This window comes from Pyrus communis, chromosome 8, assembly GCF_963583255.1.
Source record: "Pyrus communis chromosome 8, drPyrComm1.1, whole genome shotgun sequence".
Classification (NCBI taxonomy): Eukaryota; Viridiplantae; Streptophyta; class Magnoliopsida; order Rosales; family Rosaceae; genus Pyrus; species Pyrus communis.
Window position 1 is genome coordinate 23,779,715 of NC_084810.1, and position 22,748 is coordinate 23,802,462.

Below are 22,748 nucleotides of genomic sequence, written 5' to 3' on the forward strand. Positions count from 1 at the left end.
ATAGGCTACAATACCTTTTAGTTCTCATACAAAAAAGTGCTCATTCGTCATTCATGGCTTGAATCCTTTTTTAATCTTAAAAAAATGCATAGTAATTTGATGAAATATTTTAATATGATAAGAACAGAACTATTTGATGAAACATTTTAATATGATAAGAATAGAACTTTTTTTTCTTTTTAATACAACGATATATTTTACATTAAGAGAATGAAAAGTTGGGCTAAGTCACACAATAAGTGACTTAATTTGGTATCGAATTTGTCATCCACGAGATTCGAACTTAAGACCTCTGACTTACAAGTAAAGAGGAATATCACTAGACCGTAATACTGAGTAGCGATAAGAGTAGAACTTAAAGGCTACTGTTTTGAGAAGGAAGCAGGAAGACTATCAAAAGAGTTAAAAAATTTACTTTGGAGACATTGAGGAGCGCCGAGTGTAAATTGGACATATATTAACGAATTCTAAAAGACGCTAGGTGCTAGTTGGGCAGCGAGAAGGGGCTTAGCGCCTAGGTGGCTAGGCGGGACCTAGGCAAATTTATGTTAATTTAATATAAAATTAAATTTATTATATAAATAATATGCTTTTTTAAATAATATATATGTCATGTTAGGGTTTTTAATATAAATGGTCTTATAAGGAAAAGGAATAGTAAAACAATACAAAAATATGTAAAAACCCAAAAATGATGATTGATTTGGATGAGAAAAGAAACAAAAGAACCTTGATAAAAAAAAAAGAAGAAATAAAAGAACGTGGAACGAAACGAGTCATCTTCTTCTTCCTCGTGACTCTGTAACACAATTTTTCCAGACTCGAAATTTTTCCTGGTTCCAGCGTTTTTAGATACGGCCGACTAAACTCCGCCCAGCCCCGTCTAGCCCCATACAGACCTACATAACTTTGCCTAGACCCCCCTAATCCCGCCCAATGTCCGTCTAATACTTTCTCCGATTTTACTTCCGATTACAACTTAATCGCAGCTGTTAGTCTCCGCCCAACACCAAAGCAGCCGCCTAGGCTTATTTTTATAACGCTCGAATGGAGTGACATGATCATTCTAATTAAAAACCATCAAAACCCTCTTCAAATAACTAGTGAAAAATGAGTGCACAAACTCAAAAAAGAAAAAAAGATTTAGAATTTGGTTGAAGTTTTATTAAAAGAAAATGTTATTGATACACCTATGTTTACCTCTCATGTATCTTTCTTAATCTTTTGTTATTGATTTTTTTTCTTCAATTAATTCAATCTTACGGTGATTGAGAGAGTAAATAGTAAAATATAGTGTGTGAATAACATTATCTTTATTAAAATATAAATTCTACCTAATTTCCCCAAAAAAAATTCGGTTAAAAGCATTTATAAAAGGTGGTGTCGTGGTGAGCACCACCTCAGGACAAATGGACGCCACCTCCAAAGTCTGCCATGTGGTGGCGATGCCGTATCCCGGCAGAGGCCACGTCAACCCCATGATCAACCTCTGCAAATTACTAGCCGCAAAGAAAACCGACATTCTAATCACCGTCGTCGTCACCGAAGAGTGGCTTGGATTCATAGGACCCGACCCGAAACCCGATAACATCCGCTTCAGCACCATCCCCAACGTCCTTCCGTCCGAGCTAGTCCGCGGGGCTAACTATCCCGCTTTCTAGGACGCCGTAATGACAAAGATGGGAGCTCCGTTTGAACGATTACTCGATCAAATTCAGCCTCCAGTGGCCACCATTATAGCCGACATCGAGCTTCTTTGGGCGGTTCCCGCCGGCCGCCGGAGAGATATTCCGGTGGCTTCTCTTTCGACTCCATCGGCATCGTGTTTTCATCTCCTCTTCCGGAATAGGGAGCTGAATTTGTTAGGTATGTTTGTTTTCTGTTTAGGTTGAATATGGCTGGTTAAAATTACACTTTTGAGAGTGGACACAAGATGAATGATAAAATGCCTCACAGACGAGAAACAACTTTGATGCTCAACTTTTTAAGCTAATTTCGCACTTTTATATGAAAAATTTTAATTTCATGATAATATGATCGCGTTTTAAGTTCATATATTGTTCATATACGAGAAATTTAAACTCCAAGAACTTTCAAGCGACGAGAATGACACTACTTATATAAGAAATTTTAAGCTTGAAATGCATGATAATATGACTTATTTTTAAGTTAATTGGAGCAATCGTCTTTGATCTTTGGTCTAATTAGAGCTTAGATTTCTGAACAAAAAATGCGTGAGTATTTGTCTATGAATTTGTAATTGGAGCTTTGCTTTCTGAACTAAAAATCCGTGAGTAATCGTACTTGAATTTGTTATGATTTCGAGCAATTATACTTTTGGCGAACTCTCTTAGAACTCTCATCTATTTTTTTTTTCTCTTTAAACCCTTTGTTTTGGATGAAAGTTCTAATGGAGTTAATCAAAAAGGAGCATTGCTATGCATTATAACAAGTTTAGAGACATTAACTCACGAATTTTTAGTTCAAGATCAATACTCACTTTATTGCATGATAAATTAGAATATATAACAATATAAGTGCATGTTAAGTGAAAGAGTAATGCTAGGTGGATTAACATTTTAGACCAAATTTGTAAATTATGTATCACTAAGTGAAAATGAGCACATAAATGAATATTTAAGTGATAATCCAATCATCAACAATCACGTCATATAATTTATAAAATTTAATTTAAATATTCGGCCTACCTATCATTTTCCTGAGTGAAATCCTGTCTCATTGTCGTATAGGTTAACATATAGGTTATATTATATTATTTATGAGTGCTTAATGGAGTCTTAAAATATTGCCAAGTTTCTCTTCTTAAAGCCATAAGCCATAAGCTCATTCTCTTTTTCAAAGTATCAAAGTATCAAAGTAGAACATCTAATGCATCACTTCAACGTTGACTCAACTACCGTCGGCCATGTGGCGGCGATGCCGTTCCCCGGCCGAGGCCACATCAACCCCATGATGAACCTCTGCAAGTTACTAGCTTCCAAAAACCCTCAACTCCTTGTCACCTTCATCATCACCGAAGAGTGGCTGAGCTTCATCGGCTTCGACCCAAAACCCGACAACATCCGATTCTCCACCATCCCAAACGTCATCCCCGCCGAGCGGCTAAAAGCCACCGACTTCCCTGGCTTCTACGAAGCTGTCATGACCAAGATGGAAGCTCCCTTCGAGCTCCTCCTCAGCCAGCTCGACCCGCCGGCCACAGCCGTCATTGCTGATATAGAGGTCCGGTGGGGAGTCGGGGTTGGGATTCGGAGGAATATTCCGGTGGCCTTGCTCTGGACTATGCCAGCCACTTTCTTGTCAATGCTGCACCGTTTCAATATTTTCTCACAAAACAAGGACATCCCACTTGAATGTTTTGGTAAGTAAATATTTTGCATATATATTTATATAACACAAATTGAAATTAATATGGAAATTGGATTTTCTGTTTATATGTGATAGATTCTGGAGCCCAAATTCCAGGGATTTCTTCATCTGATTTAGCAGACCTGGGAGAAGTGTTTCAAAGAACCGACCCGAAAGTCATGAAGCTTGCTCTGGAATGCATTTCATGGGTTCCAAAAGCTCAGTGTCTTCTGTTCACTTCATTTCATGAGCTTGAACCCGAAATCTTCCACTCTTTACAGGCGGAATTCCCATTCCCTGTGTACCCAATTGGTCCTGCCATACCTTACTTGGAGCTTGGAAAGAATTCCTGTGTGTCAGTTGGTGACAATGGCATTGACTATATGAAATGGCTTGATTCCCAACCAAAAGCCTCTGTCTTGTACATCTCATTGGGGAGTTTTCTTTCTGTTTCAAACATGCAGATGGATGAAATCGCAGCCGGGCTGAAACGTAGCGGGGTTCGGTTCTTGTGGGTTGCGCGGGGGGAGGCGGCTCGATTGAGTGAGAGCTGCAGTGGTAGTGATGGTATGGGGTTGGTGGTGCCATGGTGTGAGCAACTGAAAGTGTTGTGCCATTCTTCTGTGGGTGGTTTTTGGTCACATTGTGGATGGAATTCGACTTTAGAAGCTGTTTTTGCCAGTGTCCCAATGCTTACTTTTCCTCTTTTTCTCGACCAAATTCCGAACAGCAGGCAAATAGTTGACGGATGGAAGATTGGCAAGAGGGTTAAATCAGAGGTACATGATGAAAGGTTGATGACAAGGGAAGAGGTTGCTGAGCTTGTGAAGAGATTTATGGACCCTGAAAGCAGTGATGGGATTAAAATGAGGAGAAAAGCGAAAGAGCTCGGAGATTTGTGTCACCGAGCAATTGCGAAAGGAGGTTCATCTGATACAAATCTTGATGATTTTATCAGGGATCTTGGCAAAGCTACCTGCAATCTTCAAATGGAGACACAAGTTCCTCATCCATGATCCATTTAACACGGCAGTGCGTGGTATATATCTACATGGGCTTGGACGTTCAGTATGCAAATTAGCCTTGTATCTTGTATGTAAAATAGTGTAGAATCTAAATAAGCTTCCTTCCAATGTGTGCTCTTAATTCCTTTTCCATCAAATAAAACTCAATTTTTTGTTGATATTTCTTATGGAAGTGTTTAAAACTTGTAGTCACTTGTTCAGTGGCAGATTTATAATTCTAACTTCGAGAGTTCAGTGTAAAGATCCTCCTTTTTTTAACAAAGATAGCACACAACGTGCAGATTTTTGTTAGGTTTTTTTTTCTTTTTCACATTGACATTTCATGGAGCACTTGGTGTGCCTATCGTTCTTCGTTGAGGCATGCTACGTGGATGTTGAGATCTACCAAGTGTTGTCAACACTCTATGCGGAGTGATGCATCTTGTCGAGAGATGTCAATGAGTCCTGCAGAGTGGTATCGAGATATGCCAAACATGCATTTCATTAAATGGTTTACACAAAAAAATTTCATACTAAGACATCTAAAGAGTCCATAGAGGACCTTCACTAGCATTTTTCCAACCTTAAGAGCGTCCAAAACCATTGGTTTCTACATGGATCTGCCCATGCACTTGTTCGCCTTAAGTGTTCATACCTGACTCAGTATTTACTGTGTGAACATGAATCATACGTTTAATAGACGATATATTCAATTGAAATTTTCTAGGATTTTAAGAGAGTTTGAAAAGTTTCGCAGTATAACATCTACACTATCTAACAAAGAAAAAAAATGAACTTGACATGCTATAGATAATTGAACAAAGAAGTTTTTTAACGTTCTAAGTAATATTAGGAAGGATAGTATACTATTTCTCATTCTTATTGAAGAGCTCATTCTTAGTAAAGAGGAAAGTTCTCCTTCCTCATTAATGCAACATCTTTCGTAATATGAGCATCATAATTGAAAGTGTTTATTCTCTTTATCATAATTTAATAAAATAATTGATATAAAATTATTTAATTATTCATACAAAACAAAGAAATTAACGATTTATTGAGAAAATACTTATAATCGTCTTTGTTCCATGACAAGCGATTCGCTTAAGATCATCTTGGCACTGAAGGATTCTTCCATTAATACGTCTCCAATTGGCCGTATTATTGAAGATTCCAAAGACCTCGCTCGGAGGATCGCTGCGACTTCTTATACACATGTCAATCGTCAAGCCAATGGTGTTGCCATCGTCTAGCCCGCTATGCCCTTGGAGCTGTTAGTCCTTGTCTTTGGTTAGATGTACCTCCCGACTTTGTAGCCGATGTGATCTTGGAGGATGTTCATTAATCGTAATGGAGGTGACCTTTGTGTTTGCCTTTTGCACTAGAGAAATATTAAAGGAACTCCCTAAAAAATAAGACTCTTTATGTACTCTTTATCATCTTACAGTTTGACGTTAATTCTCATGCTAACATTATAAAATATTATACAAAATGTATTAAGTGTCATGAAAAATCTCACTTTTGAGAAAATCCGTAGCATTTTTCTTTGTACTATCTTTGCTATCAATGCAAGCTTTCATTAAAAAGAGAGTATTTTGATCAAATCAAGCAAGCCAAGCCAACAACGAAAACTTAATTTCAGATATAATTGCCTTCTTTCTCCTCTGTATGTATCTACCTCTATAACCACTTATAAGTTATAACTACAGAGTTACGTCGTCTTCTTCTTAAACCCAGACATGATCTCCAACAGAGACCAGAGATCCCCTGTCTGCCACGTGGTGGCCATGCCGTATCCCGGTCGGGGCCACATCAACCCGATGATGACCCTCTGCAAGCTACTGACTTCACAAAAGACTGACATCCTCATCACCTTCGTCGTCACGGAGGAGTGGTTCGGTTTCATCGGATCCGAAGTCACCCAGGACAACATCCGACTCGCCACGATTCCCAACGTTGTCCCGTCGGAGCTGGTCCGCGCCGCCGACATGTACTGCTTCATCGAAGCGATCATGACCAAGATGGAGGCCCCATTCGAGCGGCTCATGGATCTCCTCGAGCCTCCGCCGAGCCTGATCGTGGCCGACACTTTCCTGCCTTGGGCAGTCCGTGTCGGGAACCGGAGGAGTATTCCGGCGGCGTCGTTTTGGCCGATGCCGGCGTCCTTTTTCTCCGTCTTCCAACATTTTCATCTTTTAGCAGAAAACGGGCACTTCCCGGTTGACTTGTTAGGTTGGTGCCTTTGTCACTATATTTTTTATGAACGTGTCTTTGTCACTTAGACTTCTATTTTGGACGACATATTTGATTGTTCTGAAGAATGTTTCATACTTTTGTTTCTTCCCTTCGATGTTTGCTTTTTTTTTTTTTTTTGTTGGGAGTTTTAATGAAATTTGCGGTACTATTCATTTTAACAAAAAATCATATTTTCATATTAAAAAGTCAATCCTGGTATTATTCATTTTACCCTTTATTTTGTCATTATCGTTAAAACTCAAAATTTTCAAACTCTTTTCATTAGTTTTCTTTTTTTTGTTTCTTCCTTTCGTTTTCAGATGCTGATTTTAGTTAGCATACAACCTTACTAGTATATATGTTATTTGTACACTTAATTTTATTATTCATACACCTTTCTTAATTTTCGATTGTCAGATGAAATGAATTAAAGAAGATCAATGATTAAATTCACAATGAGTGTGGAGGTAAAAAGGATGTGCGAATAGTACTATCGTTTGCGTAATATATATAAATTGTAGGTATATATACAGTTAGAAGGTCGAAAGCCTGAATATCTGGCGATATATGAAAGGAGAAATACAACTAGACTAAGTTGTAAGTTAACAAACATTTTTTAGTCCCGTGCACACTTATGGGTACATATTAATTACATGGGATGGGAGTGTGAAAACGCTACATTTTAATTGCAAGTGGTTCATTCCATTAAGTCATGTGGCCGATACTCCTCTCAATTTAGGCTTGCGTGAATAAAATAAAAGATTTCTAGATAGTCTCCCTTAATTTTGGGGTCGTATCTCAATTGATGTTAACAACGTCCTTATGGTTTAAACTTGTTAATTTCATTCCACATCAAACCTAACAATCTAATTTTGTCCATTGCTAAGTTTTATCAGTGTGTGCCTCTAGTAAAAAGGTGAAACATTCATTTCAAGCATGTTTTAAGATATAAATTAACAAGTTTATACGGCTTAAAATGATCTTTTCATCTTTGCACATGATGTCCACATGGGTTAAATTGCTCAAAATTAGGATAGAAAGTTCGATTTGGTTTAGATCGAGCATGCTTAACCACAAATTAAGTTCAGTTTGTACTAAGAATCTTTTTCACCACATGGGTCACAATTTTGTGCCCTCCATTTCGTTATTTAAATTTTATGCTATCCTGTGTGTTATAGAGAGGGGCAATGATCGTGTGGATTACATCCCAGGAGTTTCTTCAACACGACTGGCAGACCTGCCTCATTTCATTAGTGGAATCTCCCCAAACATTCTCCACCACATCCATGAAGATTTCTCATGGGTGCCTAAAGCACAATATCTCTTATTCCCCTCCATCTATGAGCTTGAACCCCAAGTCATCGACGTTTTAAGATCAATATTCTCACTACCCATTTACACAATTGGTCCATTAATACCCTACATCAAATCTAATTATCACCCGAGTGCTGGCATCGACTATCTACAATGGCTAGATTCTCAACCTTGCAGCTCTGTTCTGTACATCTCCATGGGAAGTTTTCTTTCATTTTCAGGTGCCCAAATGGATGAGATTGCAGGCGGTTTGCGCTTGAGTAGGGTTCGGTTCATATGGGTGGCCCGTGGGGAAACGGACAGGTTAAAAGATGCTTGTGGCGACATGGGTTTGGTAGTGCCCTGGTGTGAACAATTGAGGGTTTTGTGCCATTCTAGTGTTGGTGGGTTTTTGACACATTGTGGTTGGAACTCAGTTAGGGAAGGTGTTTTTGCTGGTGTCCCGTTTCTGACCTTTCCATTACGTATGGATCAAGGCATGGTTAGTAAGATGATTGTGGAGGATTAGAAAGTTGGGTGGAGGTTGAGGAAGGCTGAGGACAAAATGGACCATTTGGTAACAAGCGAGGAGATTGTTGGGCTGGCGCAGAAGTTCATGGACTTGGAGGACGATGAAGGGAGAGAAATGAGAAGAAGGGCCAGAGAACTTAAACAGATATGTCATGGTGCTATTGAAGAAGGCGGATCATCTCAAACGAACATCAATGCCTTCGTTGGAGACATTTTTCAAGGCCATGCATAAGCATTGAGCACACTGAATCTTGTTGTTGCTGGCTCTCAAAAGACGGTGCAAAACTTGTAGTGATTTGTCTTGTGCGTCAATGAAAATACAAAGTGTCGGTGCAAGGGGTTGTACTTCAAGTGCATTCTCAGCTATGTGGAATGTTTGCATCTAGTTTTGCCAACCGACTCCACTCAGTGAGATAAGACTTTGTTGTTAATATTTTCCTTTTTTTGTTTTGCTTTTTAATCAGAATGGTCCCTGATTTGCATAATACATCACTTTGATCTCTGAGATTGAAAATCCATAGAAATGGTTCCTAAAATTGTCCATCATCCATTATTTTGGTCATTCCTTTAAAAATTCCGTTACGTGTTCTGGAGCTCTTGATCGGAAGTTTGGGTAATTTTCAAAAATTCGTAACTCAATCGTCTTTTAACTAAATTCGACCCATAATATATCAAAATGAAGATAGGAAAGTGCAGAATAAAATTATACTTATTTGGAAGCCCAATGGTTGCCGGAGATGGCTGAAAAATAGCCTGAAAGGTGACTGGTCCGCAGGAAAACTGGAATACTCACCGAAAGCTGGGTAAATTTTAAACATTCATAATTTCTTCAATACTCAATGAAATCGAGTGATTCAAAAATGAAAATCATACTTCTTGACGGGTGAAGAGAATGGTACCTTTCTAGTCAACTAACTCATCGTGGTTTGGTCGGAAAATGACTCAAAAGTAGTTAATTGGAGACCAAGACAGTCACTTTCGAGCCGTTTTTTGGCCAAAAAAGGGTCAGTTAGCCAGTTTCCAGCTAGTTTCCAATTTTTTCGCAGACCAGTCACCTTTCATGCCATTTTCCGACCATCTTTGGCAACCATTGGGCTTCCAAATAGGTATAATCTTGTTCTACACTTTCCTATCTTTATTTTGATATATTATGGGTCAAATTTGGTTAAGAAATGATTGAGTTACGAAGCTTTGAAAATTGCCCAAACTTCCGACTAAAAGTTTTGGAACACTTAACGGAGTTTTTAATGGATTGACCAAAATAATGGATAGTGGACAATCTCAATGAGTATTTCTATTTATTTTCAATCTCAGGGACCAAAGTGATGTGTTATGCAAATCTCATGGACCATTTTGGCTAAAAAGTCTTTTTGTTTCTCTCTTTCCTTTTTGGTGCTGATTTTAGTTATTTTAGTTAGCTATCCAGCCTATACTAGTGTGTATACGTAATATATAAATAGATTTTAGTGTAATGGAAGATAAACAATTAGTTACAAAACAAATTGGTTAATGATTCAAAAACAGAGCACTCTGGCACACACGCTATATTTGCAAGGATTCCAAATATCTTGTTGCATAGTGGTATTTGCTAGCAACAAGATAATGGAGGCAGTCAATCAATATAGATTGATCCGAAATTGTAGCTATATAAGTATAGTTAGAAGGTCGAAGGCCTAGATATTTAGCGATACGAAAAGAAAAGTACCACTGGGCTAAGTAGTAAGTTAACACGCATTTTTAGCCTCGTACATTCTTATGGGTACATGTTAATAAAATATGAGCGTCAAAATCGCTACATTCTAATTGCAAGTGGTTTATACTATTAGGTCACGTGGGGGGATACTCCTCCCTAATCTTATGCTTGTATATAAATAAAATAAAAGAATTGTAGCCTCTCCTAATTTTCGGGTCATATCTCAATGTATGTTAACAATGCCCTTATGGTTTAAACTTCTTGTTGATGTCATTCCAAATCAAACTTAAACAACCTAATTTTGTTCGCTTTTAAGTTTTACCGGTGTGTAGAAGGGTAAAATGGTCATTTCAAGCATGATTTAGAAAATAAATTAATAAACTTCGTCTTAAAATGACCTTTTCATCCTTGCACGTGATGGACACATTCGTTAAATTGCTCAAAAATAGGATGCAAAGTTCGATTTAGACTAGATCGAGCATGCTTAAGTCTTAACCACAAAGTTCAGTTTGTATTAAGAAAATTTTTCACCACTTGGGTCACAATTTTGTGCCCTCCATTTCGTTTTCTAATTTTTATGCTCTCCTGTGTGTTTATAGAGAGGGGCAATGAACGTGTGGACTACATCCCAGGAGTTTCTTCAACACGACTAGCAGACCTGCCTCATTTCATGAATCGAATCTCCCCAAGCATTTTCCACCACATCCACGAAGATTTCTCATGGGTGCCTAAAGCACAATTTCTCTTATTCCCCTCCATCTATGAGCTTGAATCCCAAGTCATCAACGTTTTAAGATCAAAGTTCTCACTACCCATTTACACAATTGGTCCATTAATACCCTACGTCAAATCTAACGATCACCCGAGTGCTGGCATCGACTATCTAAGATGGCTAGATTCTCAACCTTGCAGCTCTGTTCTGTACATCTCCATGGGAAGTTTTCTTTCTTTTTCAGGTGCCCAAATGGATGAGATCGCAGTCGGTTTGCGCATGAGTGGGGTTCGGTTCATTTGGGTGGCTCGTGGGGAAACGGATAGGTTAAAAGATGCTTGTGGCGACATGGGTTTGGTAGTCCCTTGGTGTGAGCAGTTGAGGGTTTTGTGCCATTCTAGTGTTGATGGGTTTTTGACACATTGTGGTTGGAACTCAGTTAGGGAAGGTGTTTTTGCTGGTGTCCCGTTTCTGACCTTTCCGTTACTTATGGATCATGGCATGGTTAGTAATATGATTGTGGAGGATTGGAAAGTTGGGTGGAGGGTGAGGAAGGCTGAGGACAAAATGGACCATTTGGTGACAAGAGAGGAGATTGCTGGGCTGGCGCAGAAGTTTATGGATTTGGAGGATGATGAAGGGAGAGAGATGAGGAGAAGGGCCTAAGAACTTAAGCAGATATGCCATGGTGCCATTGACGAAGGCGGATCATCTCAAACGAACATCAGTGCCTTCCTTAGAGACATTTCTCAGAGCTATGCATGAGCATTGAGCACATTGAAACTTCTTGTTACAGGTTCTCAAAAGACGGTGAAAGCTTGTAGTGACTTGTCTGGTGCGTCGATGAAAATACATGGCGTCGGTTTAAGGGGTTGTACTTCAATTGCCAGCCTAACCGACTTAGTGAATAAGACTTTGTTGTTGTTGTTGTTTGCATCAATAAACGATAGCATAGCCTTTCATTAATCAACACCAAACAATTACAGTGTGATTGGGTACATAATTCCAGTGACCAATAAATTGATCTGGAATGAATTTGCACAAAACAGACAAATAACATTAAACCCTTAGTAGACACTCACAAGCTCAACCACATAGTCGCCAAGCGCACAAATCTACCAGAAAGATTTGTCACAATAAACGATAGCCACAATAGAAAGATACCGGCAGTACTTAATTGTGTTTCATCTGAGGGTGTTTCCAATTTGGTTGGACCCTAGTTTGTACCAAATCTGAGATCAATTTGGTTCCAGATTATATTGATTGACTGGGATTAATAAAAATTGGCATTCGGGAACTTTCCAAATTCCAATTTTTTGAGAACTATGTTCTTATTACGTTTAATGTGAAGGTGTTTTTCCAGTTTCACTTCGGATGGATCTGGCACAACCAAACTGTATAAAAAGCAGTCAGTTAGGCAAGGGTGCTGCAAGCTTGAAAACCCTAGGAGGACTTATTCATGTACACATAGTTTTGCTGTTACTATTAAAAGGGTGTAGTTTTGCTGTTACTATTACAAGGGTGGGTTCAAGACAACAAGGCTCCCCGTTTTGCGAGGATGGGGGGACAGAGGACGTCTATCGTACACACCCTTATTCTTGCTTTCCAAAGAGTTGTTTCCACAACTCGAACGATGACCTTTATGTTACTAATAAAAAAGTGAAATTTGTTTCTTTGATTTCCAAAGAGTTGTTTCCACAACTCGAACCATGGGCAAATGTTAAGGGCGCGGGGGGTGGTGGGGTTGGGGGGACCTCTTGCCCCTCTCAATTTTTTGACATTACTATAAACTTGTTTTCGAGCAAGTACACCAAGCATTATGTTGGTTGTCCTCGCCTCCCGGAACAGATGAAGGTGAGAGTTTGAGCATCCTTCTGCAACAAACTATCTGTGACCATTTCGAAATGAATACATGGAAGGGGATGAAATGATGATATGAACTTGTTCTTGAGCCAGTACACCAAGCATTCGTTTGATGAGAAATAAAAAGAAATAGATTTGACGACTCCAGCACCCCAATGCAGAAGCGGTTTATGCGGCAATAAAAGCAGAGTAACTAGTGAAAAAGTGGGGGTCAAATTCCCAATGGTAAGCAGATTGTGGAAGATTGGAGGATTGGATACCGGGTGAAGAAGAAGGTGGGGGTCGAACTTCTTGTGAGTAGCAAGGAAATTGCAGAACTTGTGAAAAAGTTTATGGATGTGGAAAGCGAGGAGGGGAAGGATTTGAGGGAAAGAGCCAAACAACTTCAAGAGGTTTGTCGAGGTGCAATAGCTAATGGTGGCTCATCTGATAGAAACCTTGATGCTATTCTTAAGGATATTTCACAAGGACATAATTAATTGCCATGAAGCTGATGAATATGGTATCTCTTAGACATGATTGCTTGCGTTTCGAGACAAATGGCTATATACAAATTATAGCTGGAGGTATCAATATGAGAGAGGATTTCATTTCTTTGGCAGTTTGGTTTTGTTACATGTACTAAAAATATTATAAACTTAAGATATTGTGTTGAAGATATTCATATTTGGGGGAACTGGATCCCCTTCGGATTCAAAAAGATCTGAGCCTACTAATCAATGCACCATGATCATTGAAATTTGATTCAACGGCTATAATTATTATAACTTTTAGAATGGCTCTCTGTTTGTAACCGTTGGATCAAATTTCAGTAGCCTAAATGCATTGATTAGTGTGCTCAGATCCCTTAAATCCATAGAGGATCTAGTTACATATTTGGGATTGGTGTTGTTTGTCTATTGCTCTTAGAAACGCGTTTCTTATTTAATTGTACCGAGAATGGATATACTAAGTATTGGTTTGGTATTGAGGTGCTTTTATAAAAAGTGGATATCAAAAAAATATAAACTCAAAAAGGTGTTTGGTGAACACTTAAAAATAACTTATTTTCACAGTTTTGGGTGAAAAAAAAAAACAACTGAAAACGTGAAGTAGCAAAAATGAGTTTATTCTCACAACACAACATAAATAGTTTTTTTTTCAAAGCACAACAATACTAAATCAGCCCTAAGGATTTTCTCTTTAATATTTTATTTTCCTTTTCCTCCACTCCACCCGTTGGGTCCTCCGCACGTTGTAGGCCCAGGCTTGCGGGAGCTTGTCGTCACGATGTTGACGAAGAGATTGAGGTTGGAGTTTCCATTGGAGAGGTAGATGGTGTTGTTCTCCGTCAACCTATTGGGATCTAAGGTTGCTGGAGAAGGAGAAGAGGTGGATCCATTTTAGTTTTGGATAATGGTAAAGTGACTACACTTGTTGACTAAATTTAATCAACTAAAATGAAAGTTGATAATTAAATTATTATTAAGTTTTGATTAACATGCTTATTTTTTTTTATTAATGAAGCATTATTTAGTTTGCAAGTTTAGTTTACGTAATATTATTCTTTAGGGGGGCGTTTGTTGCGCCGGACTATCTCGGACTGGATTAGCTTCAAGGACTAAGCTGGACTGGCTTAGACTAGACTAAACTGGACTAACTTAGTGAAGCGTTTGGTGCAGTATTGGACTAAGAAGCTGGATAATAACAAATTCTAATATTATATTATTTAATATATAAATCATTAATATTTTATTATGATCTTATCTTTTTCTCCATCTTTTCCTACCATTTCCGTCCCACTCTTTTCCTCATCTCTCATCGTCCCACCCTCTCCCTCTTTTTTTCCTCTTAGACCTCTCAATTCATGTCTCTTTCTCATTCCTGGTCAAACTCCTTATTGATTCCAGTCTCTATTTCTCTGTCCTCTCTCCCTCTCTAGCTATGCGTTGTTCGAACGGAACCTCGTGGCTTCAATTTTCCCGACGAGTTACAGGTTTCCCGATGTGTTTTCTGGCCAACCCTCGTTAAATTGGATGAAGTTAGCACCGCCAAAAAATTCATCACCATCCCTGGATCGAGATCTTAGCTTTGAATGCTCGAATCTGTCATGGATTTGAAGAAGCCCAAACAGGCCGAGACTTCCAGGCCATTTTCCGGCCACATTCGACCACATTTTAGCCTTTATTAAGGTAAAATTGTAATCTTGTCACTCCCAGCTTCAATTTGGTATATTTTATATGAAAGTTGGTTGTGAAATGGATCTGAAAGAGAGTCGGAAAGTTAATGATTGATCTAGGTGGCCGGAGATGATAAGGAGTCTGTCGGGAGTGGTCGTTGAGCATGACGAGGACGAGAAAGAGAGGATAGTCTTAGCTAGTCCCATGGTTATTAGGGGGTCTCGCTAAGACCTCTTAGTGAAGGGTTTTGTCCATGCTAGTCCCCTTTAGTCTCATTAATGTTAGTCCCAGCATGGAACAAACACAATATTGGACTAATAGCTAGTCCAGTCCAATCCAGTCCAACTTAGTGAGGGCAAACAAAGGCCCGTTGGTTTTACTAACTTTACTTTTCACATTTCCAACAAAAAAAAAATACCTTTCAAGTTTACATTTGGGTGTCAACTTCTAGATCCCACGTGGGTTGAAAACTCGAAAGGCATGGCCCATGCTTACCCTAACATCGAATTTTCTGCTAGTTTTGTCAACAAAAATGATCCGCATTTTCTACAACATGATCATTACAAAGACATACGAGAGAAATTTGAAAATGACTATTAAAAAAAGTCAATTAAAAATTCCTTTTATACATTTTTGAAAAAGAATAATGGAAATAGATCATCTTCGGATCCATTCTTCCTAATCCACCAAGTTCGAGAATCCAAACCGTTAAAATTCAATCATTATTGGAGTAATTTCTCTCAAACAAGGGAGAAATGGACACAGCGGAAGTTGAGGCAATCACAATCTGCCACGTGGTGGCTTTGCCTTGTCCGGGAAGAGGCCACATCAACCCCATGATGAACCTCTGCAAGCTACTATCTTCAAAAAACCCTCAACTCCTCATCACCTTCGTCGTCACCGAAGAGTGGCACGGGTTCATCGAGTCCGACCCAAAACCCAACAACATCCGATTAGCCACCACACCCAACGTCATATCCTCCGAGCACGGTTGCGGTTTGTGGAAGCTGTGTGGACCAAGTTGGAAGCTCCGGTTGAGCAGCTTATGGATGGGCTCGAGCAGCCGGTGACTCAGTCGCCGACGATGTTCTCATTGTTGCATCACTTTGAGCTGTTCAAAGAAAATGGCCACTTCCTTCTTGATGTCTTAGATCCGTGTACACTTACCACGATCATTATTGGAGTATTTTCTAAAGTTACTTTAGAGTAACCTATCCTTCCAAAATTTCAACTATTAAATATTTAATCAAATATTTTTAATTAAAAAAAAAACATAATAAGTAGAAATTTCTTTATTTAAAAATGTATCAAAGCCTTTTGCAGTAATAAAAAGTTGACTAATGTATTTTTCAAATTGGATTTCATATTCAACTGAATATTGCAATCATAAGAAAATAGGTTTCTTTAGGTTTGGGACTATCAAAAGAAAATTTTGGATAGGAGCTTATACGATTTCCTCCTTTCAAAACTGAACGCGAAGGTTTTCTCTCATCTGAGTCATGTAATTACACCAACAAAGATATAGAGATGGGTTTCCACTTTAAAGTCTATAAAAACACAAATATTTTCCAGAGTTACTTTAGAGTATCTTATAATTCAAAAATTTTAATTATTAAATATTTAAACAAATTCTTTATAATATAAAAATATAGTAACTAAAAATGACCACCAACGCTGGAATATCTAAATATTCCAGAGCGCCATAAATATGTTACCTAACTGATAATTAGATGGTTGAATTTTTTTTATTTCCAATTTCCAATTTCCAAACGGAGGATACAAAATTAAAATAATTGTAAATATTGCTGGTCTTATATTGTGCTCTACGGACTTGGATCCTCTCTTGAACTAATGGAGAGGATCATTCTCATCAATCATCCTGAATCGTTGGATTTTTATCCAACGGCTACAAACAGAAGGGTCTTTTTAAAGTTATAATGATTGTAGCCGTTGGATAAAAATCCAACGGCCCAAGATGATTGATGAGGAGGATCCTCTCCATTAGCTTAGGAGAGGATCCAAATCCCTCATCAAACATCTTGACTCTCATCTCAGTCTTGTAAGTTGTCACACTCCAATTATTTTCGGTCAAGCAATGCTAAGAAAAATAATTTTGTAGATTAAATTTTGTAAACTAAATGATATGAAAATTAATGGTTAAATTATTACTTAAATCTTGACTAACGTGCTTGTTTTTAATTAGCGATACATCATTTAGTTTGCAAATTGAATATACAAATTTTATCTATATAGTGTTACCCATATTTTTCCTTCCAAGTTGGTTATTTGTCGCTTGCCACTTGCCAAAAGGATAGAGCACGTGGCGTATTATTGGGATGTTAGAGACTTTTGAGATGAATTTGCTTTATTAACAATTTTACACTGAAAAAGACAAAGCTCAAAATTGACCAAGACTTGCTACTTAATACTACAATTTAGTAGTATTTTTTTTCACTTGTAAGTGAAAGGTCTTAAGTTTGATTCTCGCAAAAAGCGAATTTGAACCACATTATTGCAAGTCCATTGTGAGGCTAAGCTCACTCCATTCCCCTCAGTGTAGATAACATCGTTTGTTCAACAAAAAAAAAAAAAAACCATGATCTTATCAATTTAATGTGCCTTGATCTTTAACTTATAAGTTATGAATATGCTTGATCATGGTTACGGGTAGGGTGCAATTCCTACCTCCTCCGAACCCGAAAGAGATAAATAATAGTTTGCCACCAGTTGTCTCCCTTTTGAAAAAGTATATTAGCTTCTTCTTTAGCCGAAGACAATATATTATATTTGTTCATATACTTGAGACACTTATATCTAATAAGTGCACAACATAAAATTGGTAAGGTAACCAGAAATCATTGTATCAGTTTGAATAAATTGCTTAAAGCCTTTCTCTAATTTATAAGGAAGTTGATGCATTTGCGAGCTTCAGACATTCTTATGAACAATTTGTATTTGGTTAATTTAGTAATCCTTAACTGTAATATAGCATGATATCTTTTCTTATATGCATACCGAGGCTTCTTGGTGCAATGTTCTTAAATTTTGTGATTTTGTAGAAGAAAAAGCATTTTTTCTTGGTTGATATACAATATAATAATGTTGTACGACGTAAATTATTATGTTAAAATTACAGAGCGTGGAGATGAGATAGTAGAATACATTCCTGGAGTCAGCGCCACATGCATTGCAGATCTACCCGCAATCTTTTTTACAGACGGTCCAAAAGTCGTCCGCAAGGCCCTTGAAGTATTTTCTCAAGCAGAGAAAGCACAGTATCTTTTGTTCACTTCAGTCTACGAGCTTGATCCGCAAGTCTTTGAAGCCCTCAAAGCCGAGTTTGCTTTCCCTATCTACCCTATCGGCCCATCCATACCTCACTTTGAACCTTCGAAAACTCTTCCCACTAATGAAAACGACATCGATTATCTGCATTGGCTAGATTCTCAACCCAAAAGGCCAGTTTTGTGCATCTCCATGAGAAGTTTCCTCTCGGTTTCGAAATCCCAAATGGATGGAGTTGTTGCTTGGGTGAAAAGTAGTCGTGTTAGGTTTTTTGGGTAGCTCGTGGGGATGCTTGTGAGTTGAGAGATTTTGTTGGTGATTTGGGTTTCGTGGTGCCTTGGTGTGACCCATTGAGGGTGTTGTGTCACGATTCAATTGGCGGGTTTTGGTCACATTGTGGTTGGAATTAAGGATGGGCAAATACCCATTGGTTATGGGTAACCGTGGTTACCCGCCCATTTAAATTAAACGGTTACGGTTATGGGTAACCGTTTAGATAAATAAACGGTTATGGGTATAATCGTTTACCCGTGAAATTTAAATAGGCGGTTATGAGTATTAACCGTGGTTATAAACGGATAACCGTTTACCCATTTATTTTATATATGTAAAATTAACACAAACCATGTTCTCGATCCAATAATACTTAGCACCCAATAAATTAGCAAAGAATTCATCGGTCCTTCTCTCAATAACATTGCTACAAGAATGATGATTCTCATCATCAAGGAATTCGCCAAATTAATTTAAATTCCTTACGGGTAACCGTGAAATTGACAGAAATGCTTTGACAGAAATGTCTTCTAAACAATTTTTGTAGCCCAATAATACTTGGCAAATATTATATTTACCTTCATTGGTAACAGTTAAAAATATCGTCCATAAACTATTATTTCAATTATTGAAATGGTATAAGGACTTAAAAAAATTAAAATACGGAAATGTATGATGAATGTACCCTATAATGGTGTTTAATTGTCAAAAAAAAAGAAAATTATGACAATTTTTTTTTAATTTTCAAGTTGTTAAAAAACATGTAGATGGGTGAAAAAGGGGTAATGGTAAAAAAAAAGGAAGAAGATAAACGGTTAAAAAGGGTAAATGGGTAAACGGGTATTAAACTGTTACGGTTAAATGGGTATGCGGTTATAGGTATGGTTAACCGTTTATAAACGGTTATGGGTATGGGTATAATCGTTTAGACAATTACCCAACGGGTAAACGGTTATGCGGGTATGAACATAAACGGTTATGGGTAAATAACCGCGGTTACCCGCCCACCATAACCGTTGCCCATCCCTAGTTGGAATTCAACTTTGGAAGCAGTTTATACTGGTCTTCCAATTCTTACTTTCCCTATATTTTGGGATCAAATTCCAAATGGTAAGCAGATTGTGGAAGATTGGAAGATTGGAGGATTGGATACCGGGTGAAGAAGAAGGCGGGGGTCGAACTGCTTGTGAGTAGCGCGGAAATTGGAGAAATTGTGAAGAAGTTTATGGATGTGGAAAGCGAGGGAGGGAAATATTTGAGGGAAAGAGCTAAACAACTTCAAGAGGTTTGTCAAGGTGCAATTGCTAATGGTGGCTCATCTGATAGAAACCTTGATGCTTTTATTAAGGATATTTCACAAAGACATAATTGCCATTAAGCTGATGAATGTGGTAGCTCTTAGACATGATTGCTTGCGTTTCAATACAATTGTTATATTCAACTTAAATGTCTATTGATAGTCGAATTTGCTTCAGATCATCTCACCACTAAAGGATTTTGCCATTATCATGTTTGTCATTGGCCATATTATTAAAGATTTCAAAGAAGGAGAATCACTTTTACACGCTTTCGTAATGCTGACAGAGTCAATAAGGGTATTTTTGTCTTTCAAAAAGTTTCATAAGCAGCTCCCTAGTCTATTTGCATATATATATATATATATATATATATATATAGGTATCGTCTAAGTTTATTTTAACAAAACATCATCTTATAACTTTATTGAACGAAAATAACAAAAGTTTAATATAATAATAAAAGTAAAAAAAACTGACCCGCTCGCGTTTATCACACACATTATTTCTAAAACTGAATGGTATTACACTATTTTTGTTACTGAACGGTACTATATTATTTCTGAAACTGAACATTATTTCTGAAAATTAAACACTAATTATTTCAGTAACTAAACATGGGTACTACACTAATTTCTAAAGCTGAACAAAGACACTATGTCTGAAACTGAATACAAGTTGGTGTGCCCTGATTATTTCTTAAATTGAATATGGTATCTCTCTAGGAAATTTAACGACCATTCTTCTCTCTCCTCTTCTTGCATTTTCTTGGCCCTTTCTCACCTTCTAAACACCTTTTCTTATTCTAATTTTCTTCAATTCTCATCAAATTTTCTTTGAATCTCTTCAATTTCATAGCTTTCTACACCAATTACTTAATTTTCTTCCATTACCCGTACATCTGATAAGAGCATATTTAGGCGATTTAGTTAACTTGTTTTCTTACATTTATGTTGTTAGTTCATAGTTATTTTAGTATTTTGAGCTATTTTCGTGTGTTTGTAGGTCCAAATGGCTAAAGTAGCAAGAAAGTGCATTTTGGAGCAGTTTTCGGCTTGGAATGGATAGAATATGCTTGAAGTAAGGTGGATGGACGAAATTGAAGACCAAATGAGGCTAGGAATCTGCTAAAGAGATCGAAGAAATTAATTCAAGATATGGAAGTAAAGAAATTAGCCACAAAGAAGGAAACATGAGTCAAACTTCCTTATTTTGACTTTGTTTCCCTAAATCTTTCCTACATAAGTTCCAGCTGCCAAAGAGGGTTCCTAATTAATTTAGGACACTTAACTACAAGTTCTAGAAGCCTTAATCCCAGCCAAAGGGGGACGCCGCACCCAACTTAGCCTTTATCCTTCCTTACCGTGCAAGGGAAACAACATTCCCTTTCCTATTTTCCTTACCGCAAGTTCCTATCCCTTTTCCCTTGGGATTCTGACTTTAATTCTCATTTTCCTTGTGGATTTGGGGTCCAATTCTTTCCTAAAACATTGAATTAAAGTTTAGATCCTTTCTCTAAAATATATACCTTGTGCTGCACCAATAGAGACACATATTCATTCACATACACAACCAGCCATCATTCATCCTTCTACACATCATCCCGCAACCCTCATCACCTTCCATACACCATTCCGCACCTCTTCTTCCACCATATCTCCCTGCCATTCACCTATCCTTCACCCTAACACACTATAACCCACTTTTCACACCCTTAAACCTTTGTGTCGCATCATAGCAAGGAATAAGAAGAGGAGAAGCAGCCTTGGACGTTTTTGCATTCAAGTTGGATTGTTGGAACGTTTTTAGGTGTAATCTATCTTTTGTTTTCAATGTTTAATTTAAGTTTTCTTTGTTTTGCTCTGAACATGAGAGGCTAAATTTGTTTTAGCTAGGGGAGACTTTGAAACCATGGTTATATTTGTGATATGAATTGATTAATTCCCATTGTGATTTCATAAATTGTGAATGCAATTTACTTAACCGTTTGATTAAGAACTTATTCTTGTATGTTGATTAAGGAGGCCTACTTAGTTTGCATGCTTGAATTTGATGCTAGAATATAAGGGAGTTTCACATAATTGTTACAAACTTATATTCACAAGTAGTAAAGGTTGCTTGTCACAATCATGTTAAGTTAAATTCCTGGCATGAGTATCATGATGTCATAGTTACGAATGCCTTGTCAATGCTTATGATTTTCACAAAACTTAATGATCTTTGCTTGTGTCTCTATTATGCAGTTCATGTAGGGAACTTGGGAAGAATAATTTGGTTGCCGATGCGTTGTCCATCCAATTCAATGATTTAAGGAAAATCTGAAGGTTAATTAGTGATGTCACGGTTAATCTGGGGTGTTGAGGTTCATGGTTTATCAAAAAAGCAACTGGAAATCAATTTGTTTTCAAGTGTGTCATGTGTGGAAAAGGACCCTCTAGCTAGCTAATCATCCATCCATTTACCCAATTTCGTATCAACTTTGTTTAAATCTTTAAGTTACTTGTTTTTACTCTAAATTCGTCAAAAACTCAATCCCTTTTACTTTGTTGTGTCAAATTAGTTATAATCTATCCTATTGTGTGTTTTTAAGTGTTTTAAGTCAAAACCAATTCAATTTTCGCCCAAAGTAAGTCCTAGATTCTAGTTTGAGTCTATTTGATTGTTTTGTGCTGTTTTGAGTCTTTTTAGTTGTTTGAGTGATATAAGTTTAGTTAAGAGTCTTTGAGTTTATTTAAGTATTTTTAAGCCTAATTTTGTATCTTTGAGTCAATTTTTATTAGATTAGCAATCCCTCCTAATCCCTAGCCTAAAACGATCCCTACTTACATCTTTACTACAATTATCAATAATAGGATTTAATTTGAGTGCTATTATTTACCACATCAAATTTTTGGCACCGTTGCCGGGGATTAGCAACTTTGCTAATCCCCCGTTGTTTCTTTTTCGTGTGTTTTGTTTTAGTTGTTGACCTTGTTTTCTTTTCTTGTTTTTAGGTACTAGTTTATGACTCGTAACTCTCAACCTGGTCGTGCAAATATC

At 37.5% G+C, this 22,748-nt stretch overlaps 1 protein-coding gene and 3 pseudogenes across 1 annotated transcript; all 4 read left to right on the plus strand.

Annotated features, from left to right (window-relative positions):
* Nucleotides 1-1,363: 1,363 nt before the first annotated feature.
* On the plus strand, nucleotides 1,364-4,561 carry LOC137743575 (UDP-glycosyltransferase 87A1-like; annotated as a pseudogene).
* A 1,548-nt stretch (nucleotides 4,562-6,109) lies between these two features.
* On the plus strand, nucleotides 6,110-8,762 carry LOC137743573 (UDP-glycosyltransferase 87A1-like; annotated as a pseudogene).
* Nucleotides 8,763-10,054: 1,292 nt separating this feature from the next.
* LOC137743572 (UDP-glycosyltransferase 87A1-like) lies at nucleotides 10,055-11,821 on the plus strand. The gene has a single exon (XM_068483493.1). The coding sequence runs from the start codon at nucleotides 10,700-10,702 to the stop codon at nucleotides 11,498-11,500; it is 801 nt and encodes a 266-aa protein (XP_068339594.1). The 5' UTR covers nucleotides 10,055-10,699; the 3' UTR covers nucleotides 11,501-11,821.
* A 3,790-nt stretch (nucleotides 11,822-15,611) lies between these two features.
* On the plus strand, nucleotides 15,612-19,792 carry LOC137743570 (UDP-glycosyltransferase 87A1-like; annotated as a pseudogene).
* Nucleotides 19,793-22,748: the final 2,956 nt, after the last annotated feature.